The sequence below is a fragment of the Macaca nemestrina genome, chromosome 12, assembly GCF_043159975.1.
Source record: "Macaca nemestrina isolate mMacNem1 chromosome 12, mMacNem.hap1, whole genome shotgun sequence".
Taxonomy (NCBI): domain Eukaryota; kingdom Metazoa; phylum Chordata; class Mammalia; order Primates; family Cercopithecidae; genus Macaca; species Macaca nemestrina.
The window spans coordinates 94,029,451-94,043,511 of record NC_092136.1 but is presented as its reverse complement, the minus strand read 5'-3'; the positions used below and the strand labels follow the sequence as shown (position 1 = coordinate 94,043,511).

At 46.0% G+C, this 14,061-nt stretch overlaps 1 protein-coding gene across 1 annotated transcript in view; it reads right to left on the bottom strand.

The window, feature by feature from the left end:
- Positions 1-10,225, bottom strand: part of LOC105484341 (pannexin 1) — a 59,065-nt gene extending 48,840 nt beyond the window's left edge. Inside the window, exon 1 of the mRNA XM_011745862.3 lies at positions 9,561-10,225. Coding sequence (XP_011744164.2) covers positions 9,561-9,741 — 181 coding nt within the window. The 5' untranslated portion in view covers positions 9,742-10,225. The remainder of the gene's footprint in view (positions 1-9,560) is intronic.
- Between the last annotated feature and the right edge of the window lie 3,836 nt (positions 10,226-14,061).

Sequence of the window (14,061 nt, the reverse complement as noted above, 5' to 3'; positions counted from 1 at the left end):
TTAGATTGCTGAGCTTCAGTTTCCCTGCTCATGGTTCTAATATTTTATAACTGTAATTTACCTAGGTATCTGGTAAATTACAGATACCTAGGTAAAAATATCTGATACCTAGGTATCACATATAAAAACAAGCCAGTATGAAAGCAGTGACAAAATGGATGGTCTGGTATTTTCATGAAAATTAACAGACCAGTGGAACAACATAAAAAGCCCAAAAATAGGGTCACTTACTTGAGTTGACTATATGATTGGGAAATCATCACAGATCAATGAATAAAGAACAGGTTCCTCAATAAATGACAATGAGGGGATGATCAGCTAGAGTCTTGACTTATAGCACCAAAAGAACAAAACAGTGTGTAGAGGTAATGTTCATATAAAATCATTAAAGATCATTTTAAAAAGTTGATAGATCTAAGGATGGGCTATGACAGTCTAATCATAATGGAACTGAAGAAATGATTAAAAGATGGGTAGTTTTAATGACTTAAAATAATTTCTGCTTATCAAAACTTATACTGTAAAGGTTACTGAGGGATGGCATCGGGGAAATGGGGATGGTTAATGGGCATAAAAATAGAAAGAATGAATAAGATCCAGTATTTGATAGCACAACAGGGTGACTGTAGTCAATAATAACTTAATTTTACATTTTAAGATAACTAAAAGAGTATAACTGGATTGTTTGTAACAAAGGATAAATACTTGAGGTGATGATATCCAATTTCTCCTGATGTGATGACTACACATTGTATGCCTGTGTCAAAATATCTCCATATCCCATGAATATATACCTTTACATACCCATGAAAATTAAAAATTAAAAAACGAAAATGCTTAACATAAACAGAATTCAAAGGAGATTGACAACTGGAAAAGAAAATACAATAAAGGCTAGCTAGAAAATATTTGAAACATAGAAACAGTTAATAAAACCCATTGAGAAACCAACATCCCGTTGGAAAAATAAGCAAAAGATAAGAACAGACAACTCACAGAATCATATAAATGGAAAAAATACATATGAAAAAACATTCAGTGCTGTAACTGAATAAATGTGACTTAAAACAATGGCACACCTTTGTTCACCTATTAAACTGTGGACGATAATCCACTAACTTTTGCCAGCTGTGACGAAAGCCACTCCCTCAGCTGCGGGGAGAAGTGTCCATTGGGGGTCTATCCAGAGGGCAACTCAACCACACCGGCCAAGTCTTAAAAATGTCTGCGTATACTTTGACCTTGTAATTAGAATTATACAATCTATTGAAATACTGAGATCTTTAGAGAGGTGGTTTATTATATACAGGAGTGTTCTTCGCAATGCTATTTATATTACAAAAATTGTGAAACAGTTAAATTTTGACACATTTGCACAACATTCTACGTGACTGCCAACAAAAAAATCAAGTGTACGACAATTTAAGAACATGGTAACATGGCCTTGACTTAGGTGTCTGTTTTTTTTTAAACTTTTTAAAAGTTACTGGAGATATATATATATCTCTCTCCTGTACATATATTCCTGGGGGAAAATAGACCAAGATAGAATAGTGGTTATCCTAGGTGGTATTATAGATTTACCACTATTTTCTCTTCTGTATTTTCTAGAGTAAGTTTTATCTTTATAATCATACAATATACATATATAAATATTTATATTTTAAAAAGGAGTATGAGCTATATAGAGAATTTATTAAAAAAAAAAAAATGGGGTCCCCTCCCCACCACCCTTTTCATCCCCTACTGGTGCACCTGGTACCAAGCAGATGGCAGATTCTCTTTAGGCCCCCTTCTCCCCAAGCAACTAATGTCTCCCTGCTGCTCTCAGAAACCCCATGGCATGAAGCTGGGCCTGCCTCACCCAGAGATCCTAGCTCAGCCAGGGCAAATGCCCCCAAACTGCCTCCCCTTCTCTACTTCGGATCAAGCCCTCACTGTCTCAGTTAGGGGTTTGACAAGGATGCAATCCAAGGAAGCAACCACTGCAAAAAAAAAAGGTGTTTGCATGGTTTTTTAAAGGGATGTTGCTAATCCAAACCTAGAGTCCATGAAGGTCCTAAGACCTATTTTCAGGTTTTATCTATTTGTCTATTATTATTATTATTATTATTATTATTATTATTTCTTGAGACGGAGCCTCACTCTGTCGCCAGGCTGGAGTGCAGTGGCACGATCTCAGCTCACTGCAACCTCCACTTCCCGGGTTCAAGTGATTCTCCTGCCTCAGCCTCCCGAGTAGCTGGGACTACAGGTACGCGCCACCACGCCCGGCTAATTTTTTTGTATTTTTCGTAGAGACGCAGTTTCACCATGTTGGCCAGGATGGTCTTGATCTCTTGACCTCATGATCCACCCACCTCAGCCTCCCAAAGTACTGGGATTATAGGTGTGAGCCACTAGAAATGTGTAACACCTCCCCCCACTCTTTCTTGCTCCTGCTTTTGGCATATAAGACGTGCCTGCTCCCTGTTTGCCTTCCACCATGACTGTTTTCTGAGGCCTCCCCAGAAGCCAAGCAGAAGCCACTAGGTTTCCTGTACAGCCTGCAAAACCATGAGCCACATAAACCTTTCTTTATAAATAATCCAGTCTCTGGTATTTCTTCATAGCAACGTGGGAGCCACCTAATACTTCTATGTATCAAGTTTTAAGGACACATGGTCCCTGCCCTAAATGAACTTACAGTATTCAACAAATAAGTATGCAAGTAATTACCTAAATTCAAGTTGTGGTAAATGTTAGAAAGGAAACTTAGAGTGTTATGAGAACATGCATCATAAAGTTCAACTTAAAGTTGCAATTCTACCCCCTGAAGGAGGCCCTTTCTTTCTTAAAACCAAGGGCACATCAAAATGCTTCTTCCAAACTTCTAATGCAGTCACATTTTGCGGGAGTATAGTGTACAGGGTAGTGTTTTGTTTTGTTTTTCCACTTATTTCAAATAGGAATGCAGGAATGCAAAACTATTCTGGAAAATGATTTCGTCCTTCTGGAAACTGATACTGCTGCAGTCTCCTTTCCTTTTAATGTTGGCAGGAGATAAATATTTACAAAGATTTTCATACAAACAAGCTTTATGTGTGAGTAGAACTTTTGAGAGAATGTAAATGTCCATCATTAGTGGACTGCTTATATGAATTATAAGTATGTTCTAAGCTATGGAATACTCTTCTATTATAAAACAGTGAGGTGACACCTACGTACTGGCTCGGAAAGCTCTGCAAACATACTAAGTGAGAAAAACAAAATAAGCTGTACACTTTATGTTAATACAGACAAAGTACAGCAATAAGGCTGCACAAAGTGTCCACCTACCTTCAGCACATGGTGAAAGAGATTTACGAATCCTTTACCATGATAATGTATTTAGGTACTATTTGTACAAGAAAAGCATTAACAAAGTAAAACATGTATCCAACAGTAGACTCTCTGGACAGCACGCATCCTTCTGGAGGGGTTAGGAGTCTCTCTTGGCTCTTTGGTTAAGTGTGAGTTGAAGATGTTCTATTATAGGACCTATGCCATGAGACCCTAAATATTGGCCCACTCTGATAGACAACCCTGAAAAGAATCGATCTGCTTTGCCAGCTGGTACATGCTAAAAAGCAGCCTGAAGATATTCCCAAAGACAGGTCTAAATTCAGCCACAACAGAGTAGATAACTTAAGCCACCCAGTCGCTGACTCAGTTGCAGGAAGTGAAAGGGGAACTCCAAGTAAACCATATTGGAAGCAGCTGCAGTTATATCTGTCCTTTGGCTCACTGGGGCTGGTCCAACACCTGCCCTGTAATGATAGCAAAAGAGCAGCGCTAACTCAGAAAGACCAAGTCCTTCTCTGCCCAGAACGGTGGTTGCCCACTGGGAGGTCAGTCGGGGAGGGAGGCAGGGTCCCCGGCTGACCAGACACCCTTTCCCTAGTAGACTACTGGCTGCCCCAGCTCCCCACCTGGTCCAGCCAGCCAGACTCAGGGCAAGAAACATCCTGGCAGGAGACAGGGGCTCTCCTTCCCAGGGGATATGTGCCACGTGAGGCACCAGGGAATCAAAGCAGCCCCTGAGGCCTCGGGCCTTGTACAGCTCTAAGCACAGGGCACAGGAGGCCCTGTCAAAAGACCCCTTGAACATGAATCCCATTTAGAGTCTGGTCGTTGACAGTTTTGTCTTAATCTAGGCTGCTGTAAGAAAACCCCACAGACTGGGTGGCTTAAACAACAGTTATTTTCTCACAGTCTGGGAAGTTCAAGATCAAGGTGCCAGCAGATTCGGTGTCTGATGAGAGCTCTTTTCCTGGTTTGCAGATGGCCCCCTTCTCCCCGTGTGCTCATACACCTTTCCTTGTGGCCACACTTGTGGAGAGAGGAAGAGGGAAGAAGAGAGGAAGGGGAATAGTGGGGGAGAGAGAGAGAGAGGGAGAGAGAGAGGAAGGGGGAGGAGAGAGAGAAAGAGGGATTTCCTCTTTCTCTAAGGGCATCCCATCATGAAGGTCCCACTCCCATGACCTTATCCAAACCTAATTACCTCCCAAAGGGATCTCCAATTAGCATCACACTGGGGATCGGGGCTTTGACATATGAATTTTGGGGTTGGGAGACACAAACATTCAGTCCATAACTGCAGCACACTAACGGAATTCATAACTTGAGAGAAATACTTCTAGAATTTCAGGGCTTGAAGGTCACGTCATGCAATCATGCTTATATTCTACACAAGGTGTCGCCCAGCCATTTCCTAAACCTCTCCCCCTCAATGAAATGTGCTGCACCTCTAGAGGCACCTGACAGCAGATGTGTTAGAAATGAAGGGCCTCGAGGCACAGCCTCAGGGTACCCAAGCCACATAGATCACGCTCATCCTTCTTCCACAGTACAGCCATTCTGCACTCTGAACACAGATTCTTCCTCATCACAAAAATAACACAAAAAGGAATCTGAGGCACATGCAATATAATCTGAGCTTATAAATCAAGTGGGACAACTTACCTATCAGAGTGACGTGCATCCTTGACTGCTATCATCAGAGGCAGGTGTCTGGGAGGTGGCCAGGACAGGCCTGACCCAGGATAGCACTTGTATCATTAAATGGCACTCAGAGGGCGCACTTCCAGGCAACTGGGACCCTTATCCAGAACAACCCGTCCATTCCCTCAGCACAGCCACTCTGGGAGAGTTCCCTAGTGTGCTCTGGCACTTTCTTCACTAAATTTCTATGGAGCACTTGTTGAGGGCAAGACGTGATGGAAGGCAAGAGGAAGGAAAAACGAGGGCTGGTGACACCACTGATTCTCCCTTCTCTGGCTCCCACCACACAGCTTTTCTAGCCCAAAGTCACAATTAAATTTAAACTGTCTTTCGCTGTGCGTCACTTATTTTCCCCCTACCCAACTGAATCTCAGGGGAAGCAGGCCTGCGGTATTTTAGAAAGGCTGAGTAGAAGTATCAGGCCTAACCAGACAGGTGCACATTTTAGTTCCTACATTCAGTCCTTAGTATCTCACTGTCTAAAAGCCTTCAAAATGCTCCCAGGCACAACTCAGAAGAGTCTCCTTGCCACTCCCTCAGGAGTGTTTCTGCTTGTAATTCTCACTATCACAGGGCAGATCTGGAACAATGAGTGGCTGCGGACCACAGGCTGCCGCAAAGACTACCGAAGTTGCCCTCCACCTTGACCATGGCATCAACCTTGCTATGCCCCTGCCAGACCACATTACTTCTGCAGTGACCCTCAACCTGTGATTGTGGGCAGACAGACCAAGATCTGGTGAATGAGCAAGGCAGAGTCCCTTCTGCTCTCTGTCCCGAACACAGTCCCCACCAGCCCAGGCAGCCCCACACCAGTGCCTATCACGTGGGACCTGTGTGAACTGCTGTGGGAGGGGAGGGGCCAGAACCTCCGAGGAGTGGATGCTTCACCTGTAGCCACCATGCTGCCACCCGGCAGGGCTTGATAAAGGTCAGCTCGCTGCCATGCCCATGGGTCTCTGTCCCTCTTTTCTGAGAGGAGCCCAGTGGGCTGAACTACTAAGAGAACAGGCCAAAGACTAAAGGGAAGCCTTTAATATGAAGCCAAGTATTTTATCACATGAGGACATTCCCTCTCTCTAACCTGCAACACTCCCACCCCCGCAGAGGACCTGCTCTTAAATCTAAAACACAATCCATGCACAGTTTTGATTTAATGGATTACCTTTAAAGTAAAAAATCATTTATTTAAAGGAAAAATCACCACAAAGTTTCAACTTGAATCCTATTTCACCAAACACCAGTTGACAGAGAATTTAATTTTGGGGAAGTCACTGGAAAATATAATTTATTTTACGCTTGAGGGGATTTTATATCACAAGAGATGAATTCTTATATATACCAGTTTATCATACAGGTGGAAAAAGGAAAAACATGTAATTACGGTTGATTTTCTCGTTTCTAATTTTATATATATACACACACAGCCCAACACAAACAGGAAAACAATGGGATTTGCTGTGCCCTCTTTCACGTGGAGCCCCTGGACCCTTACTTTAGCTTCCACCTCTCCATGTGACTATGCCGCTAAAGCTCCAGCGGTCACAGGTTGTCTCGCACATCTCAGCTTCAGCCAACACTGCTCCACACACTTGGAGTCCTGACTCAGGGGCCAACTCTGCCCTGAAACTCTTACCGTTCCTGAGTCAGAAAAAAACCCTTCCTTCTGCCTTCCCACAGCATTAGGCTTTAGTATACACTTCGGACACTGCCCAGGTTTCATGAATCCTGTATTAGGAGGGTTATGCGTTCAACTTCTCCACTAGACTGTGCTTCCAGAGAAAAGATTCTTAAGTCCTACGTGTGTCTGACACCCCATTGCCAAGGTACAGCATCATGCACACCAGAATCAATCAACAACGTCTGATGATGCCAAAAGCTATCACCTTTCATTCACTCAACAAATGTTTATAGAGTAGTTTCAATCTCCATGCAAAACATGCATAGACAGGTTATAAAGCTCTGTATTAAGTTCAACAAAACAGTATTCCAAGCACCAAAGAGGGAAGGAGTAATTATCAGCAGAGGGAGGATGAAGCCATGTTTTAAGTCTGCCGGCCTTATCTCAGCGTCTTCCTGGGGCTTGTGTTCATTGACCAATATGGTGGGCAAAGTGCCAGCTCCATTTCAATTACTTCACTCTCCCTTTATTGTTGTTCTCATCTCTTTTGGCTGAGTGCATACTACTAACTACACAAAATTAATGCTGCATAACATGATCCCTCTCACTGTACCAACTCCATGTATTAGTCTATGTACCTCTCCCCTCTTCTCAAAAGCCCTTCTTCTGGTTTTATCTAAATGTATACCTGATCTAATAGGTCTTCCCTGGTCCTGTTAGCTTCATCCTACATGTCTGTCCTCCCCTGGAACTCCTGAAAACACTTCAGAAAACATGGGCGTCTGCTCAATAGCTCCTCACCCAAGTGCCTGCCAACCTTCACCAGCCTGGAGCTCATAGCTCAACACCTGTCTGGGTGCTGACTTACACACAGCTGAATGGTGTTACCTGCTAATAGATATGTTCTAGTGCCCAACTGCATAGTAAATTGTCACAGGGCAGGGAGAAGGCAGGGCAAGAACAAGGTCTCAAAATCCTTTCCCACCTCCCTCAGCACACAGTGCTATGCACACAGCACGACCTCAGACTCTTGCTAGGTAAAACCACTCCCAATACCCCCAAAATACCTCTCAGCCCACCAATTTAGATGTATCTAAGGCATTACAGGTGCAGGTGCCTTAGAGTCCCTCTAGTACACGCGCTAGAGGTGGAGATTAGTCATAGAGGGTGACTAACTCCTCCCTCCTGCCTTTCTGTCCCAACCAGGTGCCCAAGACGTGCACCTCCAAGACAGGGACCATGCCTCTTTTACTCCCCGGTGCTTGGAGGTCAGCGCCGAGTTCAGCACACGGCCAGTACTGAAGGAGGAATTGACTGAAGGGAGAGATTATCTCCATGACTCATGCTACTTGGTGGTTTCCTTTCAGCTGGAAGCCTCAATTCACTGTCAAATGGAAAGTTAAAGAAAATCCCGATGACTATGTCTATGCAAATGCAGGAAAACGAAAAACTTATTTTCCACCATGAATTTGGCAACTTCCTGCGAAACTGAACAACTTAATGCTGCAGACTGCAAAATCACACTCACCGTCACTCTTTCCTAATCAACTCTTCCCTCAACTTCACAATTCCCACCAACACCACACTCCAATCAGCCAGACATACAACCTCCACAGCGCGTTCAACCAGTACTGCCCTTCATGGCCTATGAAAAACTAGGTACTCTAAGTGCTGCTTATATACTCCTTGATCTCACAGCAATCACCCACCCGTTTTCTTCCACTCTTCACACCTGCTGTGCACAAGACTTCAACTGATGCCTTGCTCTCTGGCACTCAGCCCTCCAAGCCCCATCCTCTCACCTTCTTCCCAGACCCTAAATGCCACCATCAGGCTAGTATTTACTTAGTGCTGTTTTCAACCAGTCTGTCCTCTGCTCAAACAATAACTTCACAGTTCTGAAACCATCAGCCTACACTCTTCTGTTCCAGGCTGACCCAGGCCCATATTCACTCTCGGACTCCAGGAACTCTGACTTATCCTCCTGCTTTGGCTAGGACGGTCACTGTGTCTCTCTTTCCAGGAACATATAACATTCTCTGCCATCTCAAAACCTTAACAAAGGTCTTACTCCTGCTTATCCAAATCCCACCCACCCTCTGACAAAGTTTTCCCAAAGTCCAGTCGCAATGGGTCCTCTCTCTTCCCCCTGCCACAGAACTGTATTTAACCTTCCTGCACTACCTTCCTGTTGGTTCATAAACTCTCTCCTGTGTGGAAAGTCAGAACAGCTGATGAGGAAGATAAGCCACATAGCCACATGATCCTGCCCAAACCACCAGACTTTCCAATCTCACACAACAGTTATGAAGCTCAAATGAGAATTTACAGGAAGGGGACTTGTTCATCTCACATTCGTAAGACCGTCCAAGTGGAGGATCCCTCTAATGCCTGCCAAGTGCAGATATTTCCCATCATGCACAACCCTAGAGAGCTAAGATCTCAGCAAACACCAATTATATGTAAGATAGTGAAAGAACACACTTCTCATGGAGCACCGGTCTTCACATTCTCCATGTAGCCACTCAGGAACTTCTCTGGCGCAAAATTTTAAGCGGTTGCACAAGTACGTAGGAGACAGGGGTGAAAAACGGGGAAACTGCTATTTTTGGCAAATCTGGTGGCAAGGTGCCCATTCTAAGGGTGGAACATAAACTGTAAGCCACAATCCGATCAGTGGGGCATAAGGAACAAAAGAACTGAGGAGTAGGGATGCGAGCAGAGTACACCAGGGTACCAATGAAACAAACACCTGGGCAAAGAACGCTTTGGACCATAAAACCGGGACCACTGTCCTTCCTGACGCTCACTACCATCACAGCTGGGCGTGCCCAGGCTCGGGCCTGTGAGCCGTAAAATCGCAGCTCACCGGGCCAGACCGGGGCGGCCACTCCCCTCCGTCCTGGGCGAGGCTTACCAATCGAGATCTCCTGCGCGAAGGCCAGCGAGATGAGCAGCAGCGGCAGCCCCACGGCAATGCACGTAACCATCTTGTCCACGGCCAGCTCCAGTCGCAGCCCCTTGAACTTAGGCTCGGTGGGCTCCTTCAGCAAGAAATCCGAGAACACGTACTCCGTGGCCAGGTGGGCTATGGCCATGGCTGCGGCGCGCCAGGCTCGGCCAGGCAGGACTTGGTACTGCCGGCGTAGGGAGAGCTGCGCGGCTCCTTCACCCTGTCACTGGCCGGGCGTGCGGCTTTCGCTTTCCCTTTGCCTGCTCCCCAGATGCTCTAGCATCCCGCCTGCCTTTGTGTCTCGGTGCCTCCGGCTCCCAGCGACCCCGCTGGGCTCTCGCGCTCGCTGCCTCCGCCGCCGGCGGGGCGGGGCGGGGACCCGGGCGCTCCGGTTCCTGCGGTCCCACCTCGCGCGCTCAGCCGGTGTAAGTCCCCGGGGCGCGCGCGGCACTCGGATTCGCGCCTCTCCCGCGCGCCCGCAGGCGCGGGAACCACGCGCGAGACAAAGCGCTTCCCTCTGGCCCTGCGCCTACGCGTCGCCCCGGCTGCCGAAGAGGCCTCCGGGCCTGCCCTGCGCTCTCTGCTAGCCGCGCCGCGCTCTTCCGGAACCATCCGGGGAAACCGAGTACCCAGGGGCGTGGAGCTTCCGGAGACGCGGTGACGCGAGGCGGGGTGGGCGCGGCTGCATCCAGCGCCCCTCGGGCCCGCTCTCCGACAAAGGGATTTTCCCGCTGAGCGGCACCTTTGAAAATTCTCCCGTCCCTCCCGGCCGCATTCTCCTCACGTCCTGGCACCCGGGAATTTTAAAATCATTTCTGCAAGCAACTCTTTCTGTGGACGGGATGGCCCCCTTTACGCCCCACCCCTAACATTTCCAACACAGTGAAATGGGTTAGAAGGAGCTGTAAAAACTTCAAAGAAGAGTCAGTGCCGTAAAAGGCCAATCGAGCGGTGTAGACAGACGGTCCCTTGCAGAGGGAGCGCTGGACCCTTCCAGGAGCTCCGCGTGAGATGGTGGCGTGGAAACGCTGGTGAGTGTGGAGTATGACCCGTCTGAGGCCTGAGTAGCGCTGCTGGTCCCGTTTCTCTTTCCTCTGCCATCCCAATCAGAGCCTTGTTCTGGGAGCCAGCAGAGGGGCGGCCTGCAGGTAGCTGGGTGTTGAGGCTGCAGAGAGCTGCTTATGAACAGCTCACAGGAAGTGGATGATAGAAAGACAGGAGGAAATACTCTGACAAGTGTCCACGGAAATTAAGGCTGTTGAGGTAGAAATAATTCGATTTATCGGAAGCTAAATGTGAGGATCCACCCAAGAAGACTTACCAGCAAAGTTGGGCATGTTTCAAAATGTGTTACACGTTGGAAGGGTTTTAGAAGAAAGTTTAGGAAAAGGGAGGAGGACCCCTCATGTCGGAGTTGGGTTTTTTTTCATCGGAGGGTGCGGTACACAGGTTACAGTCACGGGCTTCGGGTGACAACATACAGTCTAAAATGTTTTGTGCACAAGAAAATCAAAGTTTCTATGATTCAGAAACAAGTCAAGTGTTCTTTTCAGTGTCAGTTTTTACATATTAATCAGTACATCAACAGTTCGAGGAACTGACAAAAAGATTTCGAAGACTCACAGATTTTTTTACTCAGGGACAGACAGGATCTAAGCCATGAATCATAAGACCTTTCTCAGATGGCTTAGTTTGGAAGCCCCGTCAAATGTGACATGTAGGTTATCACCAGCAACATCTGAAGCAGGCAGGACCTGCAAGCACGAGGGCACCTTGGGGCAGGGCTTGGCTCTCTTCTCTGTGGGTCCACAGATATAAGCCTCAACTCCCACATGTACTTCTCCATCCCAGCCTGGCCGCTGAACACGCATCCAAGAGGTGGCTCATAGGGCTTCAAACTCAATGACCAGGACTTCAGTCTTCATCTTCCCCTTAAATCTGAACTCCGTCTTCCCCATCTTACTAAATGTACCACCAGCCACCCGTCCACCCAAGTTGGAATCCTGGAGTCCATCTTCAACACTCCATCTCTCACAGCTGCCATAACCAAGTGTCAAATTCTCTTACTTCTCTCTCCTAAATATAGCAAATCTGACACCCCACCACCTGCACTTCCAATACCCAATTCAACTCACCATCCTGTCTCCTAACCACATATAGGAAATATGTGCGACAGGGTCCCCATCCATTCTCCTCTACAGCTGCCAGGATGAGCTTTTCAAAGCTCCAGTCAGATCATCTTTTCTACTTAAAGTGTACATTGTTTTTAGCATAAAATACAAATTTCTTAGCATGGCCTCTGCCTACCTCACCACCAGCTTCACTGCTTTCCTTTCAGTTCTTCAAGTTAGCTAAGCCCCTGGCCTCCTCCAGGCCTTCCCACCCAAAACACTCCCCACAGTGGCCTCTTTGCCTGGCCCACCTTTATTCACCCTCCTGGCCTCAGCTCAATGTCACTTACCTTCCCTAAGTAGACAGACTAGATTAGGTCGCTTTGTGAAATTCTCCCATAATACTAGCAACACTAATTACTAGCTGTGAGTCTTGGGGAGTTCTTTGACTCTCCTGTGTCTCAGTTTTCTCATCTTTAAAAAGGTCATACCTCTTAGGACTGTGGTAAGGACCAAATGAGTTAACACATGGGTAGTGCGCAGTGCCAGTGCCTGGCAACTTGTGAATCTAGGTACGTATCATCTGTCATTGTTGCTCTCTATTTTTCCTTCTTAAAAAATAGTCACAATTACAACTCAACAAATATTTATTCATTTATTTAGTGTTTGCCACGCCTTTATTTGATCGACTTCTTGAGGGTAGGTCCATGCCGATGTGTAGCACTTTTATCCTCAACACTTAGCACAAATGCCTCGCACAGAGTTGATGTTTTAATTCATAGTATTAAATAAATGTCTGAAGGCATCTGAACACTTTTTAAAGCTGGCCCAATTCACACTCACTTATCCATACATTCCAGGCATATATTAGAGGCTGGTGATGGGCCAGTTCTACGCTGAGTGGATGGGGAAGCAGAAATGAAATGAATACATTCCATTTCCTCAAAGACTTATGGCTTAGAGAAATAAGGCATGTACACAATTAACTATAATACAAGGTAGAAAGAGTGATTATTGTGAAAAGTGGGGTATACCAAGGGAGGTGCAGAGAATAAGTAGGGCCTGGGAGAATGTGTCAGTTGGGACATTCAGAGCTGGGACAGGGGCTTTCTGGGAGTGAGGAAATCATGAGTGCCATTTCCCTTCTCTCCTTGCCAAAATCTACTCATCCCATAGGCTCAAATGACCCCTTTTTAGGAAGCCTTCCAGGATCCTCCAGTTGTAATGAATCCTTCCCTCCCTTGTTGTTCTCTTCCTCTGGCTTAGCAGTTAGTTCATTCTGCCTTCTGTGATGGGATGGTGGATTGCGTATCTCTTTTTTCATTACATATCAATTTCCTCTGAGGATCTGGGCTGAATCTCAGCAGTTGCATAAATTGCCCTCAGTTTTGGCAATTTTTTACTTTCAGTATGATGCCATTCTACTTTCAATGAATTTAAAATAGAAGCCAGATGGAGAACTTGTTGGGAAATAGGATGTGGAGCCACTGGACACTGGTGTAGGGCCAAGTCAAATATGAAAACTTGGGTCAGAGGAAGTAGTTCGGATTTTTTTCAGTAGGCATTAGGGGATTTCTGGAGGGGAGGAATATAAAGGATGTTGTGCTTTAAGATGATTAATCTGCCAGCCATGTGTACAATGGACTGTAATGCAGAGAGTGGAGATGGAGAGGCTGGGTAAGAGGCTGTCAAAGTTTTGCAAAGGAGAAGTAACAAGGGCCCAAACTGGTGCTGTGGTCTGGAGGATAGAAATGAGTAGCACAGAAGGGTGTGGTAGCTAAGGGAGCCATTTTTCCTACTGTAAAAATCAAATCAGACAATCTGACATGTGCCACCATTCTTTGGGGGTAATGAGAAGGTAAGACCCTGAGTTCAACTCCTGGGTTTGTCACTTACTTGATATGTGACTATGGCTGTGTCCCTGGAAATCTGTAAGCCTCAATTTCCCTATTCTCCAAATAGGGATAATGCTTCCTACCTCTTGAGTTGTTCTAAGGATTAAATGTGATAATATATGTAACAGTACCTGCCACATTGGTGGCATTTAGCATTTGATAGCTGTTATTACCAACCACAGGACTTTAACATGTCAAATGAGAGTGTAGATAACATTGTTTTTTTAAAACATAGACTTATCACTTGAGGCCAGAAGTTCAAGACAAGCGTGGGCAACATAGAAAGACTCCATCTCTACAAAAAGTTTTATTTAAAAAATAGCCAGGTGTGGTGGTGTGTGCCTGTAGTCCTAGCTAATCTGGAGGATAAGGCAGGAAGATTGCTTGAGCCTAGGAGTTTGAGGCCACAGTGAGCTATGATTGTACCACTGTACTCCAGCCTGAGTGACAGAGCCAGAC